Source organism: Contarinia nasturtii, unplaced genomic scaffold (assembly GCF_009176525.2).
Source record: "Contarinia nasturtii isolate CC-2019 unplaced genomic scaffold, AAFC_CNas_1.1 Cnas_scaffold_695, whole genome shotgun sequence".
Classification (NCBI taxonomy): Eukaryota; Metazoa; Arthropoda; class Insecta; order Diptera; family Cecidomyiidae; genus Contarinia; species Contarinia nasturtii.
Window position 1 is genome coordinate 2,081,505 of NW_022198046.1, and position 15,151 is coordinate 2,096,655.

Consider the following 15,151-nt stretch of genomic DNA (forward strand, 5'->3'; position numbering starts at 1 on the left):
ACATTAAGTATGACTTCTGGACGAAAATTGGGCTCTTTTTCATAGGTATCACTCCAGGCGTGACATTTTTTCCATCAACCAAAGTCGCTCAAAATCAAATGATTTCTATTCCTCGCGACCCCCAATCATCCTGCAAAGTCAGATTTTGAATTAAGTTTCTACGATGAGCGCAATCTTGCTAACAAATTTTGCGTACGACGTACAACGTACAGATTAACAAAAACCATGTTTAAAAACGCCATATTCGTGTTCTCTGACCTCAATAATAGGTAGAAAACATGTTTCTGAAATGTTTTCAAAATTTTGATCAAATAAATTTAAAAATAAACATTACTTTGAAGGCATACACATTACAATGAGATTCTTTTTGCATTACCATATTTTCTCATCATTTCGAATCGTTCACTGGCGCTTAGATCGATATGCCGTTGTTCTTTAATTTCCTGAAATATCCATGGTTTGTATAACGCTCCACGTCCAATCATAACACTTGACACACTCGGCGCAATCTTCTTGTATTCAAGATAATCTTCATAGTCGTAATCTGCACATCACCATTTCCGATGATTGGAATGGTTTTTGCTTGTTGTGCACACTTTTCAATGTATTCCCAGTCGGAATTTTTGCTATAACGTTGTTCGCGTGAACGTCCATGGATTGTGACAGCTTTGGCTCCCCACTCTTCGAATTTTGGCACCAATTCATGTGCAACACTTTTATTCGAATAGATTCCCGTTCGTGTTTTAACCGTGAATGGTGTGCCATTTAGTACTTCGGAGCAAGATCGTACAATCGATTCAAGTATATTTGTTCGTCGTATGAGAGCACTGCCCGCACCTTGACTGTAAATCTATTTGAAAATCAGAAGATAAACAATTTAAATTAGATTCAATATTCGTGCCCAATTTGTGCTCTCGATTGGTACCTTTGGTCAGTATTTTCATTTCACCCTCTAAAAGTTATTTCATTTGCACACATTTTTCGCATCAAAAAGAGATGATTTTTTCAACCCCTGAAAAAGTCGATGTCCAGAAACCCACCCCCTTAATAGGCGATGACGGGAAAATATGTCAAATCTTGGGCCCAAATTGGGCACACATTTTTTGCATCATTCGATTTTTCTTTTTCGGCCCCAATCAAAATTTTGAAAAATCTACCCCTAACCCCCGAAAAACCACATGCCATATTCATATGAACCCTTCGGGCACACGTTTTTTTTCTTCGACGGCACTAAATGGCACAAATTAGGCACATTTTTTTAAAAGCATTTCCAAAAAATTCTGTTGTAAATTTTTCAATCAACTTGGAACCAAGTGATTTTGAATCAACGTAGTTCTGACGCAATTACTGCATATTATTATTTTTTTATTTTTTGGGTATTTTTCGAAAAAAAAATTCGAAGTTCAAAATTTCCACTAAAAATGGAAAAATTCAAAATATTCTTCTTCATTTGTGACGAACGCAATTCGAACACAATTCCAATCTCATTTTAATATAAAAATAAAATGTCTTACATCCGTAAGATGAACTTTTCCGCACTGTGATCCACAACATGCATTTATTACAAATCTTTTACTCGAAGAATTCACGAGAAAACTGAATCTGACATTAGTTTTACGATACAAATAATTTACTTTTCATACAAAAACTAAAAATCATGTGAAAATTTGGGGAGGTTATTTTTTTCACAAAAAGTTAAGAAATTTCAATGCGAAAAAGATTTTTTTGAGCGAAAAATCCAAAATTTTGTTTGGGAGGTACCCCTAATATGCGTTGAAATTTCTTCAAACTCTCGGAATGGCATTTTTGTGTGATAAAAAAAACCTTTGAAAAGTTTCAGCTCATTACGATATCATACAGGCATGGCTTTCATACAAAAATCCAAAATTTTTGACATTTTTGTATGAAAAGTGTGTCGAAAGTTATTTGTATCGCAAAACCAACGTCATATTCGGTTTTCTCGTACCCAAAAACCCCCCGATACACATTTCTGAGTGTTTAAGTATACATTAAATATCACTTTTGGAAGAAAAATTGAATTTTTCCCATGTATGCCCATGGGCATCACACCAGACATGACACTTCACTCTGTCAACCAAAGTCGCTCAAAATCTAATGGTTTCTATTCCTCGGCACCCCCAATCATGTGAACTCAGATTTTGAATTACTTTTCTTCTTTGAAAGTTATCGTGTTAACAAATTTTTGCGTACAGGGTACAGCGTACAGCGTACAGGGTACCACACACATACATTCGGACATCGAAAAAATGCTAGATTCGTGTTCCTTGGCTCCTAAAACACCCAGAAAACATGTTTTTTGGGGGTGTTAATTTTTCGATCGATTCCAATACTTTACCTTACACACTAGGTGTGTGCGGAAAAGTAAAATAATTTATATAGAATTTATTCAAAATGATAATTTTAGTACAAAACTACCTCGCTTATTAAAAACGAACGTAATTTTATTTTTTCACGAACGCAATAAACGCAATTCAAACGCAATTCCTGTACCATGTTTTTAATTTTATGAGAAAGTCGTTGTTGAGATGTCACACATCTTACGGCCAAAAATCGAAAATTTTGTATGGAGGTTATCATTATTTTTGATTGTAATTTCTTCAAACCTGTTGAGATTATGTATCTTGGTAAGAAAATCAGATTCACATGTTTTTACGGTGATTAAGGAACAACAAACATAGTTTATTGCATTTTGTTGACTTTAAATTTATTGGATTTCTTCCCAAAATGTATATTTGGAGTAACTTAATCACCGTGAAAACTTGTGAATCTTATTTTCCTACCAAAATACATAATATCAACAAGTTTTAAAAAATTTCAATCAGAAATAGGGTACCTTTCATAATAAATTTTCGATTTTTGGCCCAAAAACGAACATTTTGCATGGGAAGTACCCCTGATTTTTACTTTTCCGCACACACCTAGTGTGTAAGGTAAAGTATTGGAATCGGTCGAAGAATTAAAACCCATCAAAAATGTGTTTTCTGAGTGTTTTTGGCAATGAGCGCTAATATCGTCGATTTTTCTTTATCGATTCCACCAATACGACATCTTCTAAAAAACTCGCCGATTTCTGTTACTAGTGGTGTTTTAAAACAGCTCGTGTAGACGTACAAAGGAACACACTGACTCCGATTCTGTGTATGCGTATGTATTACGAATTCTGCACTCAGTCGTCAATCGTAGCTGCTTGTGCAAAATTTACAATACATACACAGGATCGGAGTCTGTGTGTTCTTTTGTATTAGTTCGTCTGTAATACAGCCATAGCCGTATAGTTCGCTCGAGCTGTGTCAAAGCAACAGTAGTAACAAAAATCGGTATCTTTTTTAACAGATGTCATATTCGTAGAATCGATAAAATTAATTTGTATGGGGAATATACGATACTAGTTCCCATCGGATTTTGGGGCCAGGGAACACGAATCTAGCATTTTTTAGATGTCCAAATGTATGTGCGTACCCTGTACCCTGTACGCAAAAATTTGTTAACACGATAACTTTCAAACAAGGAAAGTAATTCAAAATCTGACTTCACAGGATGATTGGGGGTGCCGAGGAATAGAAACCATTAGATTTTGAGCGACTTTGGTTGATAGAGTAAAGTGCGAGTATCACTTACGTTGTATATTAACAATGTATCTGAACGCGACTCTTAAAAGAAGCGCCATCTCTGTCACGCCAAGTTCTCATATATTTTTTTCTTGCAAATAAAATTGCAAAATTGTATAAATTGAATAAGTTTTGCAATAATAATAACTAAAATAATTAATAGAATTTATAATAAATAAACAAATTGAAAAAAAACACACAAATATTTTATATTATTGGGTATGAGAAAACCGAATATAACGTTTCGAATTTCACTTTTCATACAAAAATTTCAAAAAATTTGGATTTTTGTATGAAGGTCATGCCTATATGATATCGTAATGAGCTGAAACTTTGCACAGGTTACTTTTTTCACACAAAAATGACATTCCGAGGGATTGAAGAGATTTCAGTTTTCTCATGAAAAAAATCAGGGGTACTTCTCATACAAAAACTTTGTATGAGAGGTACCCCCAATTTGTATTGAAACTTCTTCAAACTTTGAGAACGTTGTTTTCTTGTCCAAAAAATAGCCTGTGCAAAGTTTCACGTCATTGCGATACCATAAAAGTATGGCTCCCATACAAAAATTCAATTTTTTTGTGATTTTTTCAAAGAAACTCTGTTAAAACTTGATTGTATCTCAAAACTAACGTCATTTTCGAATTCCTCGGGCCAAAAAACCCCCACATACGTGTTTTTTTTCTAGTGGAAAAGAAATTTTTTTGGACATTGAAACGGGTCCAAATTCGTTAATCGAGAAAACTTCCAAGTGTCCTATCGAGTACCACCGATTGACATTTGGATGAAACAATGATGCCACATATGTTATATTTTCATTCATGGCATTTTGATCCGATATAACTTTTTTTTGGGCTGATCTAATACATATTCTACGAAAATTACATTTTTTTTAAATCGTGTAGATTTTCTAATCCAGATTTTAATAAAATCGTCGAAGACTTATTTTTGCTTTAACACTTTTGCTCAATACAGAAATACCTCTTAATTTGAAATATCTGTTTATTTCGAAAAAAGTAAAATAAATGTTGCCATTTTAAATTTTGGCAATACCAAACATATTTATAATAATTGATTATGATTCGAGATAATTTAGTAAATTTATCCTTAATTACTAATGTAGCTCAACACTTCATCAACATCATTTGCTGAACCAAGAAAGACCGGAGTGCGTTGATGTATTGAATCTGGAACAACATCCAAAATTCGTTGTTTTCCGGTTGATGCCTTTCCACCAGCTTGTTCAATTATAAATGCCATTGGATTGCCTTCATACAAAAGACGTAACTAGAAGTATGTGTGAAAGAATGAAACATCCAAATTAATTTCTTTAGAAACTGAAAATGCAATTAATATTCAATCTTTACCTTTCCATTTGGACTTTGTGAAGTAGCTGGATACAAAAATATGCCACCATATTTAATCGTGCGGTGAACATCAGCCACCATACTACCAACATAACGAGCACCATATGGTTTACCTTAAGGGAGAGTCACGAAATAAAAAAGAAGAAATAATCGGCAAAGAATCAAAAAGAATTATATGGTATGGTTTACCCTTTGCCGGATCTTTTTTCGCTTCGATGTATTTCTTAATCGAATCGTCCCAGAGGTATTGATAGCCTTCATTGATTGAGTAAATTTTTCCTTGTTTCGGTACTTGCATATTAACATCAGTCAAAATGAATTCGCCAATACTTGGATCGTACGTAAATCCGTTTACACCATTTCCAAGACTAACAACCATTGCTGTTGCCGAGCCATAGAGTGCATAACCAGCTGCCACCATTCTATTGCCTGGTTGAAGGGCATCTTGAATTGTTGGTAGACTCTCTGAAATTTTTCTATAATTTTCCAAAAATCATTGGACATATTTAAAAAAAAATCCTATGTGAATGTCAGAGTATAAAAATACCTGTAAATTGAAAAAATGCTACCAATCGATACCAAACAGTCGATGTTCGAAGAACCGTCCAATGGATCAAAACAAACAATATACTTTCCACGCTTATCAGCATCGATTTCGATAACATTCTGATTTTCTTCTGAAACTAATAAACATGTTGTATACGACGATTGTAACATGTTTACAAACAATTCATTGGCCAAAACGTCTAGCTTCTTGACCTCTTCACCCTGAACATTTGTATCGCCAGATATTCCATGTCTGTCAATAAACAAACAAGTACATTTTAATTAATAAAAAAATATATTTCTTCACTTCACAAATGTGCAATCAATATTTAAAAAGATAATGCAATAATAAATAAAACTCTAGACACAACGATTGAATGTAAAATTTCAACTTCATATTTTAAAAAAACTCACAGTTGAGCGATACCAGCTTTCCTCACCGCACTGCTAACAGCCTTAACCGCTGTTTGAATGCAGTTTAAAAGTTGTGATAAATCGCCTGTGGCATGCTTAAATTTCTTCTGTTCAGCCAACACAAATCGCGTCAATGTCATTGCATTTGAATCAAACGGAGCTCCTTGCTGCGTCATTTTGAAAATAAACTAAATGGAAAATAATGTCAGACTTATGTCAAATTCACAGCTTAATCGAACTAATGCCTTGTATTAGAGCAATTATGTAAGGCAGAAACAAAACAACAACAGAAAGCGAAAGTATCTGAAAAACAAGTTTGATCGAATGTGCCAAGCCACATTTTAAACCAACGGAAACACAGAACTGTATCTGAATTTGTCCGACCCCCCCACTTTATTTGATAGCCCAGCTGATAAATATACGTAATCATTTTGTTTATTTATTGTTATATGCTTTATACGATTAGTGTGAGACTAAATAACAATGTATTGATACACTAAAAATAAATAACAGTGAACTTTAGCACACTGAATTCAGATCGAGAGACAATCAAAAATTGAATTTAAATTGAAAACAAAAACATCTTATGGAAAGTAAAAATTTCACAGATATGTCATTTTATTGAATAAATGAAAAAGTTAACTATTATTTTATTATTAAGAAATAGTATCACTTAAAAGTGTCTGTCTGTATTTAGAGCAGTTTTAAATTCGTTTTTGATTTAATAATTAATTAGTAATATAAAAAAATATTTCCACTCACTTTAAATGAAATCAATATTTGACCGAAAACTTGAGTTTATGCGTGAATTTTCTTTGATCGATTGCAGTCAAATGCTTCGAATCTTGTGTAAAAACACTTTATAAGCGGCTTTGATGTTCATAATAAACATTAGCTTGAACCAACATACACAAGCAAAGAATTGATGTTATTATTGTGATGTTTTCAACACTTTATAATGATAACAAGATCTGTTCTTTATGTGTATTGTCTCATTGTTGTATATTTTATGTACTATATATAAAACCATACACATGTAGTAGTTAGTTGATCGAAATAACACACTGTACAAATAACATACGATTTGTCTTTTTAAACACATTCCGTAGTATTTTAAGATGAATACAGGAATTGCTACAAGGTAAATTTATCAAGCAATTTATCACAAAAATATTTGATGGTTGATATGGATTCCATGAAAACAGAATCAGTGTTTTTGATGAGAGACAAAGAGTGTAATAATTTAATTCCCAATGAGAAAACATAACACTTTTCTAATTGAATTATAAAAAATGTTGTTAAACACCAAAAAAAAAAAGATCGAAAGATATTTTTTTAAGCAATTTACCTGAAATCCAACATTCCGTATATCACATTCAACTTTTATTCAGATGGACTGAAATATTCCAATTTACTTTCTCTAACAACAAAAACTAATTGGTTGTTGTGGTTGTTTCAGTTATTTATTTTGTCTGTTTAATGATATGATAGTCTAAAAACCAAAAAAACCGATTCGACTAAATCACTAGCAATCAAATTTACCTAAGATCGAATTAAAAACTCACGGCAACATTTACGCAAATATGACTATTTTCTCCAAACACAGATTCAATTATATATTTACAATCTGATATCGGTAGTGTATCTTTTTATACGGGAATGTGTATAATTTCACTTTTCATTTTTAACATTTCCATCGTCTTTTCATTTTTTGTCGGTGTGCTTTTGTTCGGCTGGATCAGCGATGGCAAATTCACGATTGCACGAAAATGATATAGTCATTGCGTATCTGGTGCCCATTGTAACTTTTTCGATATGATGAATATTTTCTGCGCCTGATGTAAACACACTGACGCGTCCCTTCTTCGGCTCAATCGATGAGTACGTTGTTCGGTTATCGTCTTTGTTTACATCGATGAATATAAATCGACCACCAGTAAAATCACGACGATGATCATTTAAATACAATAAACTTGTGTAATGGAATGAACTGTATGTTTCCTGAAATGGTTGAAGTTTTTTGTTCAAATATCAGTTTGAATCTATTCGTTGGTACTTACTTTGTCTACATGAGGATGCCAATATTCATCGTGAACGGTTTTTGCCGTTGTATTGTCAATTCGGGAAATGAATGTGGGATGAGTGAGATAAATTGCGTTCACATCGATGGCAAATTTATCCGCAATAGCTTTGGCTATTTTTAATCGAATAATCTGAAAAAAAGGAAATTATAAAGAATGGACTGCAATTGATGGGTATTCTTCATTTGTAGCTGATATTGAATGTGTATGCGGTAACGTGAAAACGTTTTTAAATTCGTTTTATAAAATAGAACCTCCGAAATTCCACTCCCACAAGAAACGCTTTTCTTTTACCACATACAATTTTTGATAAAAAAACAGTTCTAGCTCAGGTCTGAATTGTACCTTGTATGCTTTCAAAACTTCATCATTTAAAAAGCCCTTAGCCTCAGGCAGTGTATAAATGTTGACAAAATTTTCATTTTTGGAAAGGGCGCCAGAGTGCAAGTCAAGGATCTTAAAATTCGTAAAAAAGAAATTAAGAGAATTATAAAAATATTAAATTTAAATTCACAAAACAGAAATTCACCGATACACCGCCAGAACCACCGCCGAACGATAAGCCTTTGATAGCAAGGTCCAATAATAGATTGGCCTCTTGTTCTGTGACCAAACTATCGCTCACAAAACGGCCGCATTTATTCGGAACGCACGTTTTGAATCCAGCAATTTCATTCAAATAATCCGGCGAACAGTCGACATTTTGTGTTCTTAATACAATTTTTTCGCGTCGCAGAGCAAATGGTCGCTCTTTATTTTTATTTGCAGTAAAATAGCCGATTATGAGGACAGCAGAAACGATAACCAAACGTGTCCAAATTCGATAACTTGTTAAAATGGACGCAGGCTTTTTCCTATAGTTAGAAAGTAAACATAAACTGCCGAAAAATTGGATTTTATTTGATAAATATCATACTGTTTTCTCTGCTTCGAACTTTTTTCATCGCCATTTACGGCTGAGTCTTTCTTCACCACCACCTCTTGTTCACTATCATTTGATTTATCTGATTTCTTCCTTTGACGAACACTTTTAGTTTCCACACCCATTTTTGTATTATTTTGCTTTCCCATTTGTTTTGAAAATGTACAATAAATGCTGGTTTTTAGAACAAAACTATTCTATCGGACGAGGTAGGAAGCCTCTTGAAATGTCAATACAAGAAAAATTGATAGACAACCAGATTTGCGTGACCGGCGCAAATCCAACAACATTTTTGATAGTTGAAAAATCGGTGCCGAAATGTCATTCATCCTCATGACGTTATTCAAGTGATATACATTGAATTTTTTTTAAATTAAATTTAAATACATCATGTTCATCAAGTCGAATTTCATACAATTACTAAACAAATGATTTTAATTTTCCAAAAAAAAATACACACATTTTTCTACGAAAGAATTGAAAACAAACAAAAATTAAGTTGGAATATAGGAAGAGCCTCTGTGTGTGGAATGGTGAACTACATACGACAACAAACATTGCTGAACAGTGAATACTGATCAGCTGTCATCACAAACTGACTCATATGTCAAAAAATGAGAATTTGTTGTTGTGTTACATATACTAAAATTTTGTCTATAAATATCAATTCATTTGAATTGGAGTAAAGTAATTCTTTGTTCAGTTCTGTTTTTCGTTCACTTTTTTATGAATATCATTGTAGTTCAATGCGATCGCCTTAAATATTGTGCATAGCTCATTTGAAAATGTCTGCAAATACAACAATAGTGCGTCAAAATAATTTTTACTTTATTTCATAAATGATAAACATGTTTTTTATGTGTTCAATTTTTTTGGTTATTGAATACTGTAGATGCAAGAGAATGAAAGTTCCGATGAAGAGGAGATTGAACCAAAATTGAAATATGTCCGCATATCAAATGACCTAAAACGAATTCTGAATAAAGATGCAGTCAGTTGCATTGCTGTGCATTCAAAGGTAAAACACCCACAAAATCAGTTGTCCTTCATTTCTTAATCATATTTGTGTGTCATTTCAAAAGTTTTTATGCATCGGAACGCATTGGGGTGCGGTACATTTATTGGATCATCAAGGGAACACCGTTGAAAATTCAATAAATAATTCCCAAGATTTTCCAGCGCATATGGTTTCCGTGAATCAGATCTCAATTGACAATAAAGGCGAATACATCGGTACATGCTCTGACGATGGTACGGTGGTAATCAGTGGTTTTTATACCGATGAAAATAATCATAAAATGAAATTTGGACGAGCTGTGAAAACAATTGCACTCGATCCAATTTATTATAAATCGGGATCCGGGCGTCGTTTCATCATTGGTGACAATAAGTTAACATTGCATGAAAAAACCTTTTTGAAAGGTATCAAACAAACGGTTCTATGTGAAGCCGAAGGTGTTGTATCGGCTATTGCATGGACCGATCATTTTGTGGCATGGGCAAGTACTTTTCCAATATACCTTTTTGGCTATATTCACAAATTATAAAAAAATTGATTGAATTCATTTCGTGATTTTCCTTTAGGCAAGTGCAATTGGTGTGCGTGTCTATGATTTGAATGAAAAATGTTCGCTGGGATTAATTAAATGGGAAGAGCCAAAAAATCAATTGCTCAATGATTTTCGATGTAATTTGAAATGGTCAAATTCTACCACACTCCTAATCGGATGGGTTGATATCGTTCGGATTTGTGTGATTCGAAAACGCAATTCGGTGGAAGTTTCAACACGCGGACTACCTGATTTCATTGTTGATCCAAGTAAGTGCTTCGTGATTTTTTTTTCGTCATGACAGAAATAGATTAAATTCTGTCGACTTTCATCTCTCTTTTCTTATCGGTCTTTCGTATTATAGTCTCAACATTTCAAATGGATTGTTATATCTGTGGCCTGGGACCTCTCGAAAGCGATCAATTAGTTGTGTTAGGCTATCCCAAAGAAAAAGATTCCGAAACAAATAAAGCGCTACGCCCAATTTTGTTGGTCATTCAATATAAAAGTTACGATTACGAAGAAATTTGCACAAACAGTCTATCATTAAGGGGGTGAATTTCAATTTTAATTGATTACTCAAATCATTTTTTTTTTAATAATCTCAGAGTAAACAATGATTATAATTTTTTATTTGCTTTAATTTAGATATTCAGAATATAAGGTCAACGATTACCATTTGGATACGTTAATCGAAGAGAATCAATATTTCATTGTGTCTCCAAAAGATATCGTTGTGGCTAGTTTATATGAAAATGACGACCGAATTAAATGGCTTATCGAACATGAGTAAGTTTTATCAATGTTTTGTTATGAATCGTTTATAAAAAATGCTATTTGCGTTCAAATCAAATGACATTAGTGCTTGTATTAATATGTAAACAGACTTGCAGCGTAGTATTTGTTTGACAACTAAAAATTGAAAACTGTTTGAGGTTAGGTGATACTTTTGACAGAAGTCATAAAATAGGAATCAACGTTCACATCATCGTCATCTGTGTTGTGCCATTCAAAATGATTTTGTGTCGAAAAAGAGCATTTTTTTTTAATTTACTAACGCTTGGGCTGGCTTTTATTGCTGGTTGCACCATAACCTTATCAGTGATCAATGTGAAAAATTGTAAAACCGATTTTGAACGGCAACATTTGACGTCAAATCACAATGTTTCAACAAGTGCAATATTTCTGGTGATTGTCGTATTATCGGCACCGAAAAACATAGACCAACGTAATACCATTCGACAAACATGGTTGAATCTTAAGCCAAAAATCGATGAATCTCATGTCGGTCACCGCATCGACAATTTCGATTCGTTGGAATTTGACCACAGTGGATTTTTGCAACAAGACAGTATTGCTCAGCAGAGCTCTATGCTTGACGATTTCAAGGAAAAAATGTCAAAAGCAATTTATAAGCCAATGTTGGAAGATTTAAATGTGAAAATTTTACACTATTTTGTAATTGGCACCGAAAATTTACCATTCATCGAATTGAATAAGCTTGAGAAAGAGCATGCAAAACATAATGATTTGCTATTTTTGAGTGGCTTAAGTGATTCATACACAAATCTCACGTTAAAACTATTGAAGACAATCGAAGCAGTTAGCAATATTGGAACGTTTGAATATATGCTAAAAGTCGATGATGATACATATGTTAAACTCGACTATTTACTGCAAGATTTACATCGATATGACAAGCTTATCAAGCGTAAACAATCGACAGAAAACACAATAAAACCAGAACTTTACTGGGGTTATTTCAATGGTCGTGCAACAGTCTTGAAGCAGGGACAATGGAAAGAGTTGAATTTTAATCTATGTGATCGCTATTTGCCATATGCTCTGGGCGGTGGTTATGTTATTTCAAAGAATTTAGTGCATTTCGTGGCTCAAAATCATAAAACGTTGAATCGATACGTCAGCGAAGATATATCAATGGGCGTTTGGTTAAGCTCACTTCGGAATGTCTATAAAAAACATGATCCCCGCTTTGATACCGCTTATCTGCCAAGAAAATGTCAAAACTATCATATTGTATTGCATAAACGTACTCCTTCAAATATGAGAGACATTTATCGAGGTCTTCTATGCACATTTAAACAAGCAAATGCCACCAACATCCAACGACCAAAGGAATATTTCTACGATTGGAGCAGCTCTCCAACACACTGTTGTGATACATTTGTCGATCAATTTTAAAACAAGTCTGTTTACCATAGTCAATGATTCGAAGCTCTGTGATTTATGTAATGTGTAAATTTTTTATTCAAAAATATAAGTGGAGCCTTGAAATCGATTTTGTGTTTCTCATTTACAGAAAATTCGACCAAGCAATGCAAGTGATAACCGAACATGGTGGCAAGTATTCGTTGGTAAGCGTAGCTAGATTATATTTGGACCATTTACTGGCGCAGAAGAAATACGATGAAGCCGCTAAATTGTGTCAAACAATCTTCGGCAATGACAAAGTATTATGGGAGGAGGAAGTATTCAAATTTGTAAAAGTACAAAAATTACGGTTAGTATTTTATTTGACTTCAACCTTGAATGATTGTATCTCTCTGGAGATGGCATACAATGGAAGTAGATAGATAAATATTTGCAGATGTAAAATATATAGATTCGCTAATAGCAACAATGGTGTCATTGTGTAAAATGAATTGAAAGTAAATACAAAAAAATGTGAAAAACATTTCAAACAATGTGCAGTCGAAGATGGGTGAATCTATATATTTATATCTATCTATTTATATGAGAGACTGCACTGGTGTGAAAAGTTTGATTTTTTTTTTTTTTGAAATTGGACCAATTGCAATTTTGAAGCAAGATTTTAAATATGACAAGGTCACATTGTGGCATTCGATCAAAATTAAAATGTTTATTTCTTTATTTAAAAAAGATCGGTTAGTCAATATCTTCCTCGTGGAAATGATTGTAAACTGAAGCCGCACGTTTACGAAATGGTTCTGTATGAATATCTACAATTCGATGCAGCCGGATTCTTAATGTTAATAAAGGAATGGGAACCATCGCTTTACAATACATCGGCCGTAATAAATGCAGTTCATGAACAATTCAATGAACGAGACAAAGACATTTTACTAGAATCATTGGCACTTTTATATTCATATGAACACAAATACGAAAAAGCATTGACAATGTATTTAAAGTGAGTATTTAACATGCAAATCAATCCACTGAACATTAGATTCGAATCTAACTGATGAACTCAATGATTTTAGGCTGCAACACAAGGACGTGTTTAAATTGATAAAAAAGCATAACTTATACGATGTAATCTATCGCACAATCGTGCCATTAATTCAGTTGGATAGTGAACAGGCCGTTGCAATGTTATTGGAGCGTAACAAAATCCCAGCCGATGTGGTGGTATCTCAACTGCAAAATCACGAGGAGTATTTATACATGGTAAACAGCCGGTTTTATTATGATAATCTGATTTTAAATCAATGTAAATAATGAAAATGAAACTCTTTTTTTTTACAATGTAGTATCTTGATGCTTTTGACAAAGTCGATAATTCGGGACGATTTCATGCAAAGTTGGTTCACCTCTATGCCAAATATAATCGTGAAAAATTGTTGCCGTTTTTAAAGCGATCCAACAGCTATCCTATCGAAGAAGCGTTGAGCGTGTGTACGAGTAAATTATTTTATCCAGAAATGGTGTATTTACATGGTCGAATGGGCAATACGATTGAAGCATTGTCAATTATCATCAATAAATTGGATAACATTCAAATGGCAATTGATTTTTGCAAAGAGCACGATGACATCGATCTATGGAATGAGTTGATCAACCAATCACTTGATCGGCCCGAAATTATGACAAAATTATTGGACGGAATTGCCGGTTTCATTAATCCAGAAATTTTAGTCAATAAAATCAAAATGGGACAATGTATACCAGGTCTGAAGGAGTCGCTGGTGAAAATGTTGTGTGATTTACGATTACAAGTATCGATACAAGATGGTTGCAATGATATTTTGGTGGGTGATTATTTTCAACTTCATGATCGTCATGTACGATGCCAACAAAAAGCGGTTTACATTTCAAACGATAATATATGTGGATTATGCCAAAAGGATATCATTCTAAAAGGTATAAGGTTTCTAAAATTTTGAGTAAATACGAAATTGATTCATTATCTTTTAATTTTTAGATCAGATGAAAATGAAAATCATTGCTTTCAATTGTCGGCACTTTTTCCATGAGATGTGTTTGCCAGACAAATACAATATTGACTATTGCACGGTATGCAAATCGAAAAAACCATAATCAACCTTTGGATGAAATGACACAAAAATAACGGTTTTTTTATAAATACTCCAGCTTCATTATTGAATTGTTAAGACGTAACTTCGTTGAATTAATATGTAATCAATTTAATTAGACATTTAATTTGCGTTTAAAGCCTTGTTTCGACAACATAAAACATATATTCGAACATACACGATATTTTTGTAAATTTATATAGTCCAAATTATGAAATTGATATTTGTATGATAAAATAAAAACAAGTCGAATTTAACTGAATAGCTTAGCTGCGTATCATATTCTTACTTTTTTAATTTCAGAAAAGGTCATGGACTTCATTTAAATACGAAATTCGCCGAAC

At 33.2% G+C, this 15,151-nt stretch overlaps 4 protein-coding genes across 4 annotated transcripts; 2 read left to right on the top strand and 2 right to left on the bottom strand.

The window, feature by feature from the left end:
• Positions 1-4,613: 4,613 nt before the first annotated feature.
• Positions 4,614-6,827, bottom strand: LOC116340925 (fructose-1,6-bisphosphatase 1). The gene is made up of 6 exons (XM_031767680.1): positions 6,719-6,827; positions 5,957-6,144; positions 5,544-5,795; positions 5,186-5,472; positions 4,997-5,109; positions 4,614-4,916 (listed from the first exon to the last, which is right to left on the bottom strand). The coding sequence occupies exons 2-6, from the start codon at positions 6,130-6,132 to the stop codon at positions 4,737-4,739; spliced, it is 1,008 nt and encodes a 335-aa protein (XP_031623540.1). The 5' UTR covers positions 6,133-6,144; positions 6,719-6,827; the 3' UTR covers positions 4,614-4,736.
• A 570-nt stretch (positions 6,828-7,397) lies between these two features.
• On the bottom strand, positions 7,398-9,278 carry LOC116340982 (2-oxoglutarate and iron-dependent oxygenase domain-containing protein 3-like). The gene is made up of 5 exons (XM_031767786.1): positions 8,954-9,278; positions 8,567-8,891; positions 8,383-8,493; positions 8,017-8,169; positions 7,398-7,957 (listed from the first exon to the last, which is right to left on the bottom strand). The coding sequence occupies exons 1-5, from the start codon at positions 9,106-9,108 to the stop codon at positions 7,661-7,663; spliced, it is 1,041 nt and encodes a 346-aa protein (XP_031623646.1). The 5' UTR covers positions 9,109-9,278; the 3' UTR covers positions 7,398-7,660.
• A 349-nt stretch (positions 9,279-9,627) lies between these two features.
• On the top strand, positions 9,628-15,001 carry LOC116341214 (vacuolar protein sorting-associated protein 41 homolog). The gene is made up of 11 exons (XM_031768144.1): positions 9,628-9,765; positions 9,852-9,977; positions 10,042-10,458; positions 10,544-10,778; positions 10,874-11,063; positions 11,158-11,298; positions 12,830-13,030; positions 13,412-13,681; positions 13,755-13,941; positions 14,025-14,634; positions 14,696-15,001. The coding sequence occupies exons 1-11, from the start codon at positions 9,745-9,747 to the stop codon at positions 14,809-14,811; spliced, it is 2,514 nt and encodes an 837-aa protein (XP_031624004.1). The 5' UTR covers positions 9,628-9,744; the 3' UTR covers positions 14,812-15,001.
• On the top strand, positions 11,333-12,947 carry LOC116341215 (beta-1,3-galactosyltransferase 6). Its single transcript, XM_031768145.1, has 2 exons — positions 11,333-12,758; positions 12,830-12,947. Exon 1 carries the CDS (start codon positions 11,524-11,526, stop codon positions 12,709-12,711), a length of 1,188 nt encoding a protein of 395 aa, XP_031624005.1. The 5' UTR covers positions 11,333-11,523; the 3' UTR covers positions 12,712-12,758; positions 12,830-12,947.
• Positions 15,002-15,151: the final 150 nt, after the last annotated feature.

Bases quoted from the DNA above. Each gene is read 5' to 3' on its own strand.
- LOC116340925 (XM_031767680.1), bottom strand. From the start codon at position 6,132: ATGACGCAGCAAGGAGCTCCGTTTGATTCAAATGCAATGACATTGACG. The intron at 5,473-5,543 runs GTATTTTTATAC...GGAAAATTATAG, and splicing joins AGCATTTTTTCAATTTACAG to AAAAATTTCAGAGAGTCTAC. The intron at 4,917-4,996 runs GTAAAGATTGAA...ACATACTTCTAG, and splicing joins CACAAAGTCCAAATGGAAAG to TTACGTCTTTTGTATGAAGG.
- LOC116340982 (XM_031767786.1), bottom strand. From the start codon at position 9,108: ATGGGAAAGCAAAATAATACAAAAATGGGTGTGGAAACTAAAAGTGTT. The intron at 8,892-8,953 runs GTATGATATTTA...TTCTAACTATAG, and splicing joins AGTTCGAAGCAGAGAAAACA to GAAAAAGCCTGCGTCCATTT. The intron at 8,494-8,566 runs GTGAATTTCTGT...ACGAATTTTAAG, and splicing joins GTGGTTCTGGCGGTGTATCG to ATCCTTGACTTGCACTCTGG.
- LOC116341214 (XM_031768144.1), top strand. From the start codon at position 9,745: ATGTCTGCAAATACAACAATA. The intron at 10,459-10,543 runs GCAAGTACTTTT...ATTTTCCTTTAG, and splicing joins CCGATCATTTTGTGGCATGG to GCAAGTGCAATTGGTGTGCG. The intron at 13,031-13,411 runs GTTAGTATTTTA...TATTTAAAAAAG, and splicing joins GTAAAAGTACAAAAATTACG to ATCGGTTAGTCAATATCTTC.
- LOC116341215 (XM_031768145.1), top strand. From the start codon at position 11,524: ATGATTTTGTGTCGAAAAAGAGCATTTTTTTTTAATTTACTAACGCTT.